Below are 16,107 nucleotides of genomic sequence, written 5' to 3' on the forward strand. Positions count from 1 at the left end.
CTGGTTAAGGCTGATGGAAATTATAGGCCAAAACATCTGGAGAACTACAAGTTGCATCCCCTTTAGGGTGACCATATGAAAGGGAGGACAGGGCTCCTGTATCTTTAACGGTTGTATTAAAAAGGGAATTTCAGCAGGTGTCATTTGTATATATGGAGAACCTGGTGAAATTCCCTCTTCATCACAACAGTTAAAGCTGCAGGTGCCCTGCCTTCTTTTAAATCTGGTCACTCTAGTATAGCTCCTGCACCTTTAACTGCTGTGAAGAAGAGGGAATTTCACCAGGTTCCCCATATATACAAATGACACCTGCTGAAATTCCCTTTTCTATGCAACTGTTAAAGATACAGGAGCCCTGTCCTCCTTTCCATATGGTCACCCTACCCTAATCCCCTTTGATATAGAAACGTTCCTTCAGAGCAACCTTTCCAAACCTAGGGCCCTCGGATGGGTTGGGGGATGCTGAGAGTTGTAGTCCAACACAACAGGTTGAGAAAAGCTTCCCCAGAGAAATGACAAGGATACAGCTTGCATAGAATCATGGGCTATCGGGACTCCCCATCTTTTCCAGAAGTTTAACTCTATATCTTTCTCTCTCTATAGTCATAGGCTAGTTGGAAGCGGGATAATCGCCGAAAGTACCAATGACGTTATGAATGTGCGCCGGAAGTTGGCCGCAGTCAGGTGCTCTCGGCTTCCTGGAGCGGCTGCTACCGACTGAAGAGGCTGAGCCATGGCGGCTCCTGCGATTCCGCCGCCGCCGCCGCCGCCGGGGGCCCCTCCCGGGGTGCCTGGAGGGGGCCCCGGGAAAGGGCCCGGGCCGGCGGCTGCAGGGGGAACCGCGAAAAGCGGGGAGGAGAGGCTGAAGGAAATGGAAGCCGAGATGGCGCTGTGAGTAAAGGAGGGGCGCTCCGAGGTGGGCTTGGGGGGCACCCTTGAAGGTAGGAGCAAGGCCCCGCCTGAGGTGGCGCCTGGAGGCTGTGAAGAGCAGGGAGAGGGGCCCCGGGAAGCTGGGCTGTGCAGCCCTGGCCTGGCTTTGTGGGCCCACCTTTCTCTGAGAGAGCCTGAGGGTCATCTGTGAGCTGGGATGTCCCCTGTTCAAATCACACCTCAGCCACCTGCTCAGTGCCTTAGAGAAGGTATGTACCTGGTGGACTACAACTCCCATCAGCTCTGCCTCTTGGTTATATTAGCTGGGACTTGTGAGAGTTGTAGTCAAACCATCTGGAAGGCACGAGGTTGTCTGCTCCTGCCTTGGTAAACTATTCTCTCGGTATTTTCCTCCAACCCCAATCTCTGCGGTGGACTGATTTATTATTTATTATTTATTAATTGCATTTCTATACTGCCCAATAGCCGGAGCTCTCTGGGCGGTTCACAAACATCACTGATAATGGTGTTCATTCTAAAATCTGAGTTTCTCCAAACATCCTACTTGCAGGCTCGTTTTGGTGGCTACCAAAAGTTATAACAATATTTATTTATTTATTTATTTATTACATTTTTATACCGCCCAATAGCCGGAGCTCTCTGTGCGGTTCACAAACATCACTGATAGTGGTGTTTATTCTAAAATCTGAGTTTCTCCAAACATCCTACTTGCAGGCTCGTTTTGGTGGCTACCAAAAGTTATAACAATTTTTTTAATTTTTTTTTTTTATTATTATTACATTATTATACCGCCCAATAGCCAAAGCTCTCTGGGCGGTTCTCAAAAATTAAAACCATAATAAAACAACCAACAGGTGAAAAGCACAAATACAAAATACAGTATAAAAACCACAACCAGGATAAAAAACCACGCAGCAAAATTGATATAAAATTAAAATACAGAGTTAAAACTTGTTTGTATTGCATCTATATCCTGGCTTTCTTCTGTGAAGCTCATGATGGTATGCATTTCCCCTGCCCTAATTTTATCCCCACAACAACTTTGTGAGGTAGGTTAAACTGGGAGGTTGCTGCTTGCCCCAAAGGTTGCTCAGTGATCTTCAGAACTGAGTGGGGATTTGAGCTTGATTCTTTGCAGCCCTCAGGGAGGAAGCTGCAGGTTACTAGTCCTGATGGCTCTGTGCTACCTCTTGTATCAGAAGCAGTATCCTTATGTACACCAGCTGCTAGGAAACATCAGCAGGAGGATGCTGCTACATTCTTGTCCTCCTTGTGTTTTGACTTGGTGTTTTAAATTTGTATTTTGAATTTGTATTTTTGCATTGCTGCTGTTTTTATCTGGTTGAGCTTTTATATTGTATTTTATATTACGGGTTTGTACTGTTGTTTTATACTTGAATTGTCTTAATTTTGTAAACTGCCCAGAGAACTTCGGCTATTGGGTGGTATAGAAATGCAATAAATAAAATAAAATTGTGCATTTCTGGTCAACAGCTGCTTGACTACCATGTGAACAGAATTCTGGACTAGATGGACCCTTGTCTGATCCAGCATCGCTCTTCTTAATTTCTTAAGAATTAAATAAATTAATGAGTAATCATAACATCAAACCAAGCAATACATTGATTTTGGTTTTCAGAATTTATAAACTACACCTTCATCCAAAAATGGATTTCTGCGTGTGTGTACATACAATTTGAAAGCAGTACGATATTTTTTTTAAAAAATACATTATTAAAGTAACTTGTATTGATTGATGTTAAGATGAATAGTCAGGTTGTACATGAAGCTTCTGAACATTCAAAAGCATCATATAAATGCTATGTATTATTACTTGCAGGTTTGAGCAGGAGGTCTTGGGAGCTCCAGTCTCCTTGCCTACTGTTGCCCCTGTAGTAGAAGGTGTTCCAGTTGCCCTGGCAGTGCCAGCTGTGTCTGCAGTGCCCCCGGTCTCTGTCATCCGACCTATCATTGCTACCAACACCTACCAACAGGTGAGGAGTCTTGAGTCATGTTATTTACAATGCATGACACTTGCTGGACCACTTTGAGCTACTTTCAGTGGACGCTTTAAAGTCTGGTACAAGTGAGGGTGCCTTAGTTTTGACGTTAGAGACACAGGTTATTGGGATCACTTTCCCTCTTTACTGAAACAGGAGGAATTGGGGTAGATTTCAATCTGTGTTTTAGAACACCGTATAATAATTCCGTTTAAAATATATAAGTGCTACAGTGGAGAATGAGCTAAGGCTAAGCCACTCCTATAGTGCTGACATCATGTCTATCCCTTGATTTCTTCGTCACTCATCTCTTGCCCATACATTGTGGGATTGCAAGCCCTCTGAGCAGGGATCATGCCGCTTTCATGCTTTGTCCAACACGCAGGACATTGTTGAGTGCATGGCAGATGTGCAGCATGGTTGCAGATCATGCAAGATAGCTGTACCTTTTTCATCTGCCAGAAACAAATGGGACTGTTAGCTTCTGGGTTTCTTGTTTTGGTTGAAATGTTGGGTCTTTCCTACTAGGAGTGTTTAGCATAGTACAAGGGTAGAGAACTGTTGTGGTTCTGAGGTCTGGATTTTCCCCCTACTCCCCTTCAGCTGGATGCCATCAGGGGCACCTCCATCCATCCCTTGACATCATCAGAACCCCAGTTGAAACTCATCCAGTCGATGCTTCAACTTTGGGGCCTGGTTTGCTTGAACTGTCTTTGCTTGGCTAAGCAAAGTGAAGTCCACTGCAGCACTAGCTTGCGGGGAAGGAGTGAGACCAAGGTGGCTTAGTCTCCTTCGCTCCTCTGTCACCTTCCAATGCGGAATGCAGAGAAGGCGACTTCCCTCCTCTTGCAGCCTGCTTGGATTCTATGCTGGGCATAGAGGAGAGATGGAACGCTGGGCTGGTTGCTTCAGCCCACTTACTTGTCTGCCTGTAGTTGCCCATGGCTAGCAGACGAGTGGTTAGCTACGGGGCTGTACTAAGAAATCCCATTGTCCCGTTCTCTGTGTGGTTATGTCAACCAATCCATCCTTCCCCAACCTGGTGTCCTCCATATATTTTAGACTACAAGTCCCAGCGTTCCTGGCCATTGGTGATACTGAATGGGGCTTATGGAAGTTGTAGTCCAAAATATCTGGAGGATAGCGGGTTGCCTACCCCGATTCTAATGACTCCCTACTCCATAACAATCAGAAATAAGCCTGGGGTTCATAAGGAGCTGTGCCCAGCGAAGTTTCCTGTCCTAGGGAAATCTGCCAGGCTTCTACACTACAGGCATTGCTGGTGCATGGCTGAAACTTCATATCTTTTAGCCAGATTTTTTTTAAAGGTTTAAGGTTTTGTTCACTGTGATCAATTGGAGTTGAATCCCTTCATATTTTGCAAGTATTTATAAAGTGTCTGGGCCTGGGCCTGACCCTTGGTGGGGCCGGTTAGTGAATCACTCAGTTGCTCCATCTCTCCTAGATCATGGTTTTGCAATCCTTGACTCCACAAATGGATCTGTTAAAAAGAGATTAGACAGATATATGGGAGGATAAGCATATCAATGACTACTAGTCAAGAACGCTGTATGCTACCTTCAGGATCAGGGACAGTAATGCCCGTGAGTACTAGTTGCTTGTGAACAAAGCAACTAGTACTCCTATCGCCCTCATGGCCTCCGTGGGAAATGGGATGCCAGACTAGGTAGGTCTTGAATCTGGTCCAGTGCAGTGTGTATTCTTACGATGCATGTGTGGGGACGAAGACTGTGCAGGGGCTAAATGTCTGTGCCCGACTGTTCATCTCACTTGGCTAACATCCATCCTTGCCAAATTTTTCTTCTTGCCCTCCAGGTCCAGCAGAGTCTGGAAGCACGAGCAGCAGCCGCAGCGACTGTGGTGACCCCTATTGTGGCTCCTCCGGTGCCCTTTGTGGGCCCAGGTATGGCCGATGCCTCCCAATGCTTACCCAGCTAGGCTCCAAAAGCACCTGGCTAAGTAGTATTTTTACCTTTCCCTCACACCCGCATCTGGTAACTTCACAAATGTGCTTGAAGATGAGAAAGGTAGATAGTCCACTAATCTCCGAAGGAAGAGGACAACCCAGGAAACATATAAGCACACTTTTAGAGAGCCTTGTGTGGCGCAGAGCGGTAAAGCAGCAGTTTCTGCAGCTGAAACTCTCCCCACGGCCTGAGTTCGATCCCAGCGGAAGCTGGTTTCATGCAGCCGGCTTGGGTCGACTCAGCCTTCCATCCTCCCGAGGTCGGTAAAATGAGTACCCAGTTAGCTGGGGGAAAGGTAATAATGGCCGAGGAAGGCAACAGCAAACCACCCCGCTATAAGGCCTGCCAAGAAAACGTCAGCGAAAGCTGGCGTCCCTCCAAGAGTCAGTAATGACTCAGTGCTTGCATGAGAGGTTCCTTTCCTTTCCTTAGAGCTTAAAGGGGATATTATCACTGAGGGTAATAAAGCTATGAGCTCTGTAGTTCATGGTCAGGGAACGAGTGTCCCTCCAGATGTTAGACTACAAGTTCCATTTTTCTGCCCCTGGAAGTTACTTAAAAGGAAGGACTTCTTCATACAGCGCGTAGTTAAAGGATGGCATTTGCTACCACAACATGTATTGATTGATTGCGTTTCTATACTGCCCAATGGCCACTAACTAAGATTGCTTTAAAAGGGAATTAGACAAATTTATTTATTTATGTATGTATTTATTTATTATATTTATATACCTCCCCATAGCCGAAGCTCTTGGCGTTTTACAAAAGTTAAAAACAATGAACTTTAAAAACAGAACTACAAAATTTAAAATTCATGGAGGAAAAGGCTATCAATGGCTATTTGTCATGATTGTTACATATTACCTTTTGTATTAGAAGTAGTAATGCCTTTCAATACCAATTGCTGGGGGATACGTCAGCTGCGCCCCTTCCTAGAGTTGGAAGACCTAAAGACCGTAGTGCACGCACTGGGAACTTTGAGGCTTAACTTCTGTAATGCGCTCTACAAGGGGCTACCTCTGTGCCTAGTCTGGAAACTTCAACTAGTCCAAAATATCGCAGCCAGGCTGGTCACTGGTACACCTAGGGGGGGACCACATTACACCAGTTTTAAAATCTCTTCACTGGCTGCCAATTAGTTTCCGGGCGAAGTACAAAGTGTTGGTTATTACCTTTAAAGCCCTACATGGTTTGGGTCCAGGCTACCTACGGGATCGCCTTCTCCCATACAATCCGCCCTGCACACTCAGGTCCTCTGAGAAAAATCTACTTCAGCTAGCAAAAACTAGATTAACAACTGTTACCCAGAGGACCTTCTCTTCTGCTGCTCCCAGACTGTGGAATGGCCTGCCGGAGGAGATTCGTCAACTTGACAGTCTTTTAGAATTTAAAAAAGCAATAAAGACTGATCTATTCCAGCAGGCCTATCCAGTGAAATTCTAGAATGTTTTCAGGATGTTTTAATCATGTATGGTATGTTTTAATTCATTTTAATGTGTATTTTATCTCATGTTTTTATACTGTTTGTTTTACACTTTGAATTGTTTTAGTTTTTGTGAACCGCCCAGGGAGCTTCGGCTATTGGGTGGTATAAAAATGCAATAAATAATAATAATAATAATAATATGAGCAGGAGGGTGCTATTGCATTCACATCCTGCTTGTGGGTTTCCCTTAAGTATTTGGCTGGCCGCTGTGTGGACAGAATGCTGGACTAGATAGGGCTTTGGTCTGACTTGCATGGTAATCCATGCTTCCATCACGCATTCACTCAACACCAGGCTTTTATTTAAGAACCAGCTTATTTATTTATTTATTTATTACACTTATATACCGCCCCTTAGCCAGGGCTCTCTGGGTGGTTTACAGAAATTCTAAAATTAGGATAAAAACGAGTATACAAAATTTAAAATTCTAAAACACAGAACATACACACATAAAGCATTAAAAACTGTTAAAAAACTAAACGTGGGTGATTAAGATGTGCCGCCATATGCCTGGGCAAAGAGGAAAGTCTTAACCTGGTGCCGGAAAGATAGCAGCGTTGGCGCCAGGCGAGCCTCGTCAGGGAGATCATTCCATAGTCTGGGGGCCACCACCGAAAAGGCCCTGTCCCTCGTTGCCACACTCCGAGCCCCTCTCGGAGTAGGCACCCGAAGGAGGACCTTAGATGTTGAACGTAATGACTGGGTATATTCACGTCGGGAGAGGCGTTCCGTCAGGTATTGTGGTCCCAAGCCGTGTAAGGCTTTATAGGTCAAAACCAGCACCTTGAATTGGGCTCGGAAGCATACAGGCAGCCAGTGCAAGCCTGGTGCAAGCTTGGTAGTCACAGGTGACAAGGAAGTGCAGCAGTTGAGTGAGCAGGCTGGAAGGGGAGGGATGACTGGAGCGCTCTGCCTCTGCGTTCCCAGCATAGAAACTGAGCGGATTGCCAGCAGAGGGGACACCCTTCTCCCATAGAAATGCAGGCTGCTGCAAAAGAGACAGAGCTGAGCCGCCTTCTGCCAACAGGCTGGTCACTTTTTTTGCATGTTAATAACTTGTTAACTTCTTTACAAGGTTGTTCTACATAGGGTGGCGGTGCAGGACATTCCAATGAAGTTTTAAACCCAGTCTCTTTCCCTCCAGCTGTTCCCCCACAACGGCCTCCCATCCTTAGACCGACGTTTGTGCCCCATGTCCTGCAGAGATCTGGTAAGACCTCTTTTTGCTTGTTTAGGTTGCTGTACCGCAAGGGCTTGGTGTGGCAGTTTTGATTTTACTCCATCCGAGAGGGTGGGATGCACCGGAGACAGTGATTTATAGAGCTAGGGCCATAACTCTATGAGAAAAGCCCATAGCTACTGAGGGAGAACCTGCTTTGCATGCAGAAGGTCCCAGGTTCGATTCCCGGCATCTCCAGGTAAGGCTAGGAAAGAATCCTGCCTAAAACCTTGGAGAGCTGCTGCCAGTCAGAGTCAATAATACTGGGGTAGATGGACCGACGATCTGATTCAGTACAAGGCAGCTTCCTATGTTCTGAAGAGAGCACATGCTTTGCATGCAGATCCCAAGTTCTGTCCCTGGTGTCTCCAGTCAGAAGGGGTTTTGGGTGGTATGTTGGCATGTCCTTGGAGAGTTGGTGGCCTTCAGTCTAAATTCAGTCTAAAGCAGCTGCATATGTAGGAACTTTCCCTTTCCCCCCCCCCAGTGAGCACCTCTGTAGCTTTTCTTCCACCTACATCAGTCTTACCCAACTGGGGGACCCTTCAGAAGTTTGGCGTACAACTCCTATTATCCCTGGTCCTTGGCCATGCTGGCTGGGGCAGATGGGAGTTGTCATCCACAACATCTGGAGGCGGACTGGCATTTATTCCTTTCACTTTTGCAGTATTTGCCTTACTGACAATAAGGGAACTTGTGTCCCCGTCCTGTTCTGGGTGAATAGATTTATTTGTTATTTGTAAATACACAGAAGGTGGTTTATAACTGTGGTAAAAACAAAGGAGCCATCTCCAAACATAAAAAACTCTTATCACCAGCGACATTTTACAGCTAGGGAAGTCAAGCTCCAGGCTTCCGAAGGCCATCTGGAGTAAATGGGTTTTGCGGTCCTTTGAAAACTATTTCAGCCTCCACAGGGTATCATTCCAGAGCTTTGGTGCACATTGACTGCAGTCAGCCGGTCAATGGAAACTATTTTTTTCTTGATAGAAAGCTCTTTAATTCAAGGTCTATGCTGCCCAATCAAGGGCAACAGGACCTAAAAGACCTGAGACCTCCCTCCAATAACACCAGGTACTGTTATTGGCCAATGTTCTAGTGGCTGGATAATGTTACCTACTAATTATTCTGACTTTTGTCTTTGTTCCAGGTGGTCCTCGGCCCCTGTCAATGCGCCCCCCTCATCACCAGTCCATGGTGGGCCCTCCCATGCCAGGCCCCCAAGGCCCACCGATGCTTATGGGGCCACCGATGCAGAGGGCACCTGGCCCACCCCTAGGGGGCATAGGGCCCATGAGATCTGGTCCTCCTGTGAGTGACTTCTTTTTGTTATTTAGAGGGCAGGGGGCTGGGGTTTTGGGGTACATTGCGATTGCTTACTGTCCCTGTACTGGGCTTAGACTTAGAACAGCGTGGAATGGAGTTGACTTTGCCAGTGTAGACCAAAGGGGGGCGGGATACAGGTGCTGTTGGAAACCAGTGGTATGGAGTTGCCCTCTCTTTAATCTCTGATACAAGCCTGATACAATGGCCAATGCACTATTACCATCGAACAGGGACAGGTGAGTGGGGATGAGTGCTTGTGCTCCACCACAGGAAGATTTATTTATTTATTTATTTAAGCATTTTTTATCCCACCCTTCAGCCAAAAAGGCTCTCAAGGTGGCTTACAAAAATATTTCTTGTCCGTCCCTACCCACAGGCTCACAATCTAAAAAAAAAGATCTCTATCTCCCTCCCTCCCACCCTGGTATTTCTGTGTGATATGGGAGCTACGTCAGTAGTTGCAATGATCTTCCAGGGGAAGCATTAAGCACAGTGGTTCTGGAGTGTCATCCGCTTAAAATGGCAGTGCACCGTCTTTGTGTTCTGTCAATGCTACATTTCCTAGGGCTCAGCTCTTAGGGGCTGCAGGCCAGTGGTGGATGGGAGCCTCCTTCCCCATCTCTGTTCTCCTGTTCATCACTGCCCAGCGGGGTGCTGTGAGAAAGGCAGTTCACTGTGGCCAGCAGTTTCAACAGGCTTCTCCCTCTATCCATTCCAACTTCCCCCCTTGTGTTTTCCCCCTACCTAGCAGTCGTCTTGAACTTTCCCACCGTGTTCTCTTGCTCTGTTCATTTGCTCCCACCCGCCTCATTACCCCTCCTCCTCCCTGACCTGGAGAAATTAGACCATGGGCCACAGGTTGCCCACCCCTGCGATGCCCTCCCACACACGGATGAGTTTCTGAGAATACAGTATTGCGCTCCTCCAACGATACCCTTTCAAAGTCTGCACCTGTAGTCTGCACAGTCTAGAGGTGACCTCTATGCTTCTAATCTGTACATGTGAGAAGCGTGCAGTTGATCCCGGTTGCCCTTCCCCAGAGGTGGCTGCCTCTTGGGTGAACCATTATTTTATATCCTGCAGCATTGTGGCCAGATCGCAAAGGAACTACTCCAGTGTTTGGTGCTCTATGGCCCAGCTGCCTCTGTGTCATCAAACCAGGATGGCAACCAGGATGATCAGGGGTCCAGAAACAAAGCCCTATGAAGAGAGACTGAAAGAACTGGGCATGTTTAGCCTGGAGAAGAGAAGATTGAGGGGAGACATGAGAGCACTCTTCAAATACTTAAACGGTTGTCACACAGAGGAGGGCCAGGATCTTTTCTCAATCCTCCCAGAGTGCAGGATACGGAATAACGGGCTCAAGTTAAAGGAAGACAGATTCCGGCTGGACATCAGGAAAAACTTCCTGACTGTTAGAGCAGTACCCTAGGAATCAGTGGAATCAGTTCCCTAGGGAGGTTGTGGGCTCTCCCACACTAGAGGCATTCAAGAGGCAGCTGGACAAGCATCTGTCGGGGATGCTTTAGGGTGGATTCCTGCTTTGAGCAGGGGGTTGGACTAGATGGCCTTGTACGCCCCTTCCAACTCTGCTATTCTATGATTCTATGATACCCTTTTATATTGAACCTTTGGAATTGTTTTCAAGGGGGAAAGTTTTATGGATACGTTTTTGGTTGGTATTTGACTTGCCTTTGAGAGTTGGGGTGGAGACTTGGTGAGCTGCCGGGTCAGAAGGTAAGGTTGAGCTGGCAAAATCATCACTGATCGCTGTCCTGCTTCTTGCCTAGGTTGGACCAGGGATTCCTGTTGGCCCTTTGGCACCCCTGGTGCCTGTTCCTCGGCCCGTGGTGGTCCCTCCGAAGGTGAACCCCACCGTCATCCAGGCTGCTCCTACTGTGTATTCTGCCCCACCCGTGAAGAAGCAAGAGGTTAGTCAGTGTGCTGAAGCCCTTGCGGAGTGAACAGCCTCAATTCGCAGCAGTGTCCCACTGAGTGACTCCTTTCCACTGCCTTCTTTCACCCTGGGGCACAGGCAGATGTTGAGCCCGGCCACGGAGCTTCCTCTGCCCAGGCGGTTCCTTGGGGAAACAGTTGAGAGACACCTCCAGTGAGTATTAACGCCTGGGACGTCATGGTTTCTTTCTCCTTCCTCCTGCAGGAGGAGCACCGGGAGCCTCCGCCCCCCGTGGTGGAGGAGAAAGAGCCCGCTGGGCCGGAGGAGCCTGTGATTGGTCCCAGTATGCCAGAGGCAGAGCCTCCTCCGATGGTGGACCCAAGGGGGATGCCGTCCCTCCGTGGGCACGAGCTGGCACCTGTGCGAGGGAAGCGCCCCAGGGGGGGCGATGCTGGATTTGTACCTGTCGAGGTAAGGAACGCTGGGGGATGAGAAGGAAGTTGTTTGATGTTGGACGAATGCGGGATGCTGGGAGTTGTAGGACTTTTTTTCTGTCTAAATATGCGTAGGATCGTACCCTTATCCTCACTGCATTGGTCTAAAGCAGTGGTTCTCAACCTTCCTAATGCCGCAACCCTTTAATACAGTTCCTCATGTTGTGGTGACCCCCAACCATAAAATTATTTTCGTTCTTCTCTACACGATCCATTGTCATGGGATGGTTTGCTAATGAAAATAATGCATAACAATAGCTTTAATAATACAAAAGATGATACATGACAAGACCATCGGAAATATGTGTTTTCCGATGGTCTTAGGCGACCCCTGTGAAAGGGTCATTTGACCCCCAAAGGGGTCCCGACCCACAGGTTGAGAACCGCTGGTCTAAAGCTTTGCCAGCAACCCATCACCGCGTCCCTGCGATGGTGAGGTCCATGAATGAGCAATGCGTTGCCTTGGGTCGGAAGTTGCATCACATGTCCTGAGAGAGGGGCGGGGTAACGAGCGAGCGGAGCGGATTGTCTTGAGCGATCGTTGCTCGGATTTCATTGGGCGCAGTGGATTTCAACGTGCTCCTGCCGGTGGCATATTAACCAATCAGCCCTTGCCTCTCCTACAGACGGCCGTAGAGAGCACGTCCGAGGACAAGAAGAAGACGAAACAGGAGAAGCTGAAGCGCTGCATTCGCACCGCTGCCGGGACGTGCTGGGAGGATCCCAGTTTACTCGAATGGGATGCTGGTGAGTGGGGCAGGGACGGGGACCGGGACGGGGGGAGCACAGAGCGGACGATATTGGTTGGAATTGAGATTGATGTTACTCCCTCAAGACGTGTTAGTGAGCATTAGGTAGGTGGGTATCAAAGGTTTGTTTTGAACGGCTGCATGTGCGTCTTGAAGCTGCGGCTATCAGGTGACAGTTCTGTGTTCAACAGCCCTGCTAAGCTAAGGGTCTGCGCTCCCTTTTCTTTTTCAATCTCTTTCTCTTCCCTTTCTTTTTTCCTCTTTGGAGTTTAGGGTGGGTAGTTGAGTGGGCTAAAGAAGCTGGCAGGATAATTGGGGAACAATTGTTCAAATAAACCTGTATCTTTAACCCCTTTTTAAAATTATTATTATTATTTTTATTGATTAACAATACACTAATACTACAATAATCACAACAACACAAGAAAAAAAAAACATAATACGTAACTTGATTAACCTTATAACATTTCTAATTTGATATTTTTACATCATTACATAACATAAAGTGCACCCCACCCCCACCCCAGGATCTATTCCTGTTTCCAAAATCTCATTGATTCTTCTGGAGGTGGTCTTCCACTCCCCCTAGATAATACATATTCTAGGAACTGATTCCAAATCCCCTCAAAATTATTCGTTTTTGTTATCCCTCTTCTTACTTTTATATTACATGTCAATTTATCATTTATAGCAATATCCCAAATCTCTCTATACCAGTCCTCAACATGATAATCTCCTTGCACCTTCCAGTTCCTAGATACGATCAACCTTGCTGTTGTCAGCAAATTCGTTATCAGTTCTTTTGTTTCTTTATTACATTTTAAATCTCCATATAATGATAGCAATGCCACTGTAGGTGTCTCTTCAATCTCCATTCCCACTATCTCATTTATCTCTTTAAACACCATTTTCCACAGCTTTTGAACAAATGCACATTCCCACCACATAAGTAAATACGTTCCTTTTTCTTTACATCCTCTCCAGCAATTTGCTGAATACAGCTTGTTTATTTTATTTAATCTCACCGGGGTTAGATACCACCTCCATAAAATCTTGTAATAGTTCTCTTTTATCCTCACTGACATACTTCTCAACACTCTTTGTCTCCATACTCCCTCCCAACTTTGTTGCCCTTTTTGTCTCTTCAAATCCGTTTCCCACTTTTTTAACCCCTTTTTTGAAACGGATAAATTTATGTAAATAATAATAATAATAATAATAATAATAATAATAATAATAAAAACACTCCACCATTCATGTGCCACATTAAGTCAAACTCTGCATCAGGTAAAGCCTGACTTTTGAGCCTTGGGTAAATCGTGCAAATTTAGACAGGTTCATTGGGAGTTGTGGGAGAGCGTAATTCTGCTCCTGATGGAGGGGCTGGAAGCCACTGACGGCGCTGAGGACCAGAGCTTTGTCTAGCAGAGATCCTACGTCGCTCGCCTCTTGCCCACACGCTTTGAAGGTCATCCTCCACCTTGAGGGCCCGGAGCTTGTTCTGCCAGGCAAGGGTTCAAAAAAAGGCCTGGTCGTCTACCCTCACGTCTTGTGTTCTTCCTTCCTCTCTCCCCAGACGATTTCCGGATCTTCTGCGGGGACTTGGGCAATGAGGTGAACGACGACATCCTTGCCCGCGCCTTCAGCCGCTACCCGTCCTTCCTGAAGGCCAAGGTGATTCGGGACAAGCGCACCGGCAAGACAAAAGGCTACGGCTTCGTCAGCTTTAAGGACCCCAATGACTACGTCCGTGCCATGCGGGAAATGAATGGTGAGGCCAGGCCTGAGGCTGGGGATCCCAGCTGGTAGAACCAGGATCCTAGAATCCCAAGGGTCCCAAATTATCTGGTGGGGAAAGGCCAGGTGCTGCACAGGGCCTGGAACTGCCTGTCTCATTTTGCCCACTTCCCAGTTGCACGTGTCGCTTTGGTGGCATAAACAAGGGGCTGTTTGCGCGGAAGAAAACATAGTCTTGTGAATTAGGCTTGGTTGTTTCTCCCCCCTTCGGTGTTCAGCTTCTCTTCAGAGGTTTCTCTGGAGGGTAGCTTGGGAAGCAGCTTGATGCTACCCTGCCACTCAAAGTGAGCTGGCTACAGCACGACAGTCTTACTGAATCTTCCTTTCTCCTCCTCCTCCTCCTCTCCCAAACCCCGCTTTGTGCCTCCGCGACAGGAAAGTACGTCGGCAGCCGGCCCATCAAGCTACGCAAAAGCATGTGGAAAGACCGCAACATCGACATCGTGCGCAAGAAGCAGAAGGAGAAGAAAAAGCTGGGCCTCAGGTAACCACTTGGAGGCGTCGGTGTCGGCTGTTCGCCCGCAAGCCCAGTAACCCAAGGACCTGAGCGTCTCTGGGCATCTTGCCCTCTGCCGAGGAAGCTGCCAGCTGGAGACCAGAGCTGCTCCCTTGCGTCTCCCACAGCCGTTCACTCAGAGGCCCCCTTATGCATAGAAGCTTGCCTGTGCGCTCACACGCCTTTCCCGAGATCTGTACAGACTCATAGTGGGCAAGACGGGAAGGAGCCAGAACCCACAATCCCTGCTGGGGAGCATTTGTGGAGAACAGCAGCTTCCAAGGGCAAACGTGTTGTCAGTCAATAAATTTGTGTGTATCTTTTGTTTTTCTTACTGGGTCCACTCAGCTTGTCTTCTGTGTGGCTGTTCCACCACCCTTTATCTTATTCCCAAAGCTCTACGCCAGGACAGCCTGTTTGTCGGTCTAGCCCAATAGTGTTTATTCTAATTGGCAATGGCTCTCTTGTTTTTTTGGGTTTTTTTAAGGGAAGTGGTTTTCAAACTGTTCTTGGAAACCCTGGCGTTTCTTGGAAGCTTATCAGGGGTTCAGTGCAAACTTAGAGAGGGACCATGGCTCAATAGGTGGGCACGCGCTTTGCCTGCAGAAGGCCCCGGGCATCCCCAGTTAAAAGACCCAGCCGCTGCGGAAAGGTGCCTGCTTCAGAAAGTGGAAATTTGCTCTTAATGGACAATATTGCAGTAGATGGACAAATAGCCCGGTCTGTTCCTGAGTCCAGCCTTCTACTCATCGTAAGAACGTAAGAGCTGTGCAGCATCGGCCAAATCCTGTTGAGTCCACCATTCTGTTGGCTTGGTGGCCAGCCAGATGTTCCAGTGGAAAGCCCCCACACGCAGGACACGAGGGCAATGGCACCCACTGCTTTTGCTGTTTTCCAGCGACTGGTACTGAGAACCATCCGTCCTCCAATACTGGACGTCCCATATGGCCATCATGACTAGCAGTCATTGAGAGCCTCCTCCTCCATGAACTTGTCTGATCCTCTTTGAAAGCCGTCCAGTCGCTACATCTGGCGGTAGGCAAGTCCATAGTTTGACAGTGTGCGGCGCGAAGGAGCGCCTCTTGTTTCCCCCGTCCTGAGTCTACCACCCTTCAGCTTCGCTGAATGACCCCGTGGGGTTCTCGTAAAAGTTTTCCTCCCTCTCTCCACACCACGCAGGACTGCTTTGCTGCCAGTCCCCATCAACAGTGCCTGAACTGTTCTCAGGTAATCCTGGAGATGCCTCCTGGGAGAACTGACCCCCCATGGCTACTTAAGTGCAGCCATTTAAGAAGTTTTATGTCTGGGCATAGGGGCAAAGAGGACCCCCTGGACACCGCTCCCCTCCAAGAATCTGGGGCAAGAGGTGCCTGTCAGTCTTCCATGATTACAATCTCAACAAAGAGCCTTGTGACCCCTAGTCTGTTGCTGTGACAGGCTATCTCTTTGGAGATGATTTCCATTCCGACCTATCCAATGAAGTATACCAGTTGAGGTGCTTGCACTGGCCTTTCTGAGTGGGAAGGGTTTTTTTTTCTGTAAGGGAGGGGAGCAGAACAGAGGAAGGGAAGCAGCCTCTTCACCCACCCACCCACCCCCAGTTGCGTTACGGCGGAATCCATCTGCTTCGTAACCCTCATTGTTCTTTCGGGTCTCTGCTGTGAATGCGCTAGACAAGCTGTCTGCGTTGTCCTGGGCCTGGACAAACAGGAAAGGCAGCCGTGGATGGAGGCCACCGGAGCAGGAAGCAGATGGGAGAAGCTG

At 47.8% G+C, this 16,107-nt stretch overlaps 1 protein-coding gene across 1 annotated transcript; it reads left to right on the forward strand.

Annotated features, from left to right (window-relative positions):
- The first annotated feature begins 697 nt into the window (after positions 1-697).
- RBM42 (RNA binding motif protein 42) lies at positions 698-14,677 on the forward strand. The gene is made up of 10 exons (XM_063139627.1): positions 698-891; positions 2,732-2,885; positions 4,728-4,815; positions 7,510-7,575; positions 8,735-8,895; positions 10,701-10,841; positions 11,072-11,278; positions 11,928-12,048; positions 13,627-13,821; positions 14,223-14,677. Exons 1-10 carry the CDS (start codon positions 734-736, stop codon positions 14,333-14,335), a joined length of 1,404 nt encoding a protein of 467 aa, XP_062995697.1. The 5' UTR covers positions 698-733; the 3' UTR covers positions 14,336-14,677.
- The last annotated feature ends 1,430 nt before the right edge of the window (positions 14,678-16,107 follow it).

Source organism: Elgaria multicarinata, chromosome 13 (genome assembly GCF_023053635.1).
Source record: "Elgaria multicarinata webbii isolate HBS135686 ecotype San Diego chromosome 13, rElgMul1.1.pri, whole genome shotgun sequence".
NCBI classification, from domain to species: domain Eukaryota; kingdom Metazoa; phylum Chordata; class Lepidosauria; order Squamata; family Anguidae; genus Elgaria; species Elgaria multicarinata.

What these genes read in the sequence shown, in the direction of transcription:
- RBM42 (XM_063139627.1), top strand. Translation starts at nt 734, where the DNA reads ATGGCGGCTCCTGCGATTCCGCCGCCGCCGCCGCCGCCGGGGGCCCCT. An exon ending in CACCCGTGAAGAAGCAAGAG is followed by an intron (nt 10,842 to 11,071) that starts GTTAGTCAGTGT and finishes TTCCTCCTGCAG; the next exon opens with GAGGAGCACCGGGAGCCTCC. An exon ending in TTTACTCGAATGGGATGCTG is followed by an intron (nt 12,049 to 13,626) that starts GTGAGTGGGGCA and finishes CTCTCTCCCCAG; the next exon opens with ACGATTTCCGGATCTTCTGC.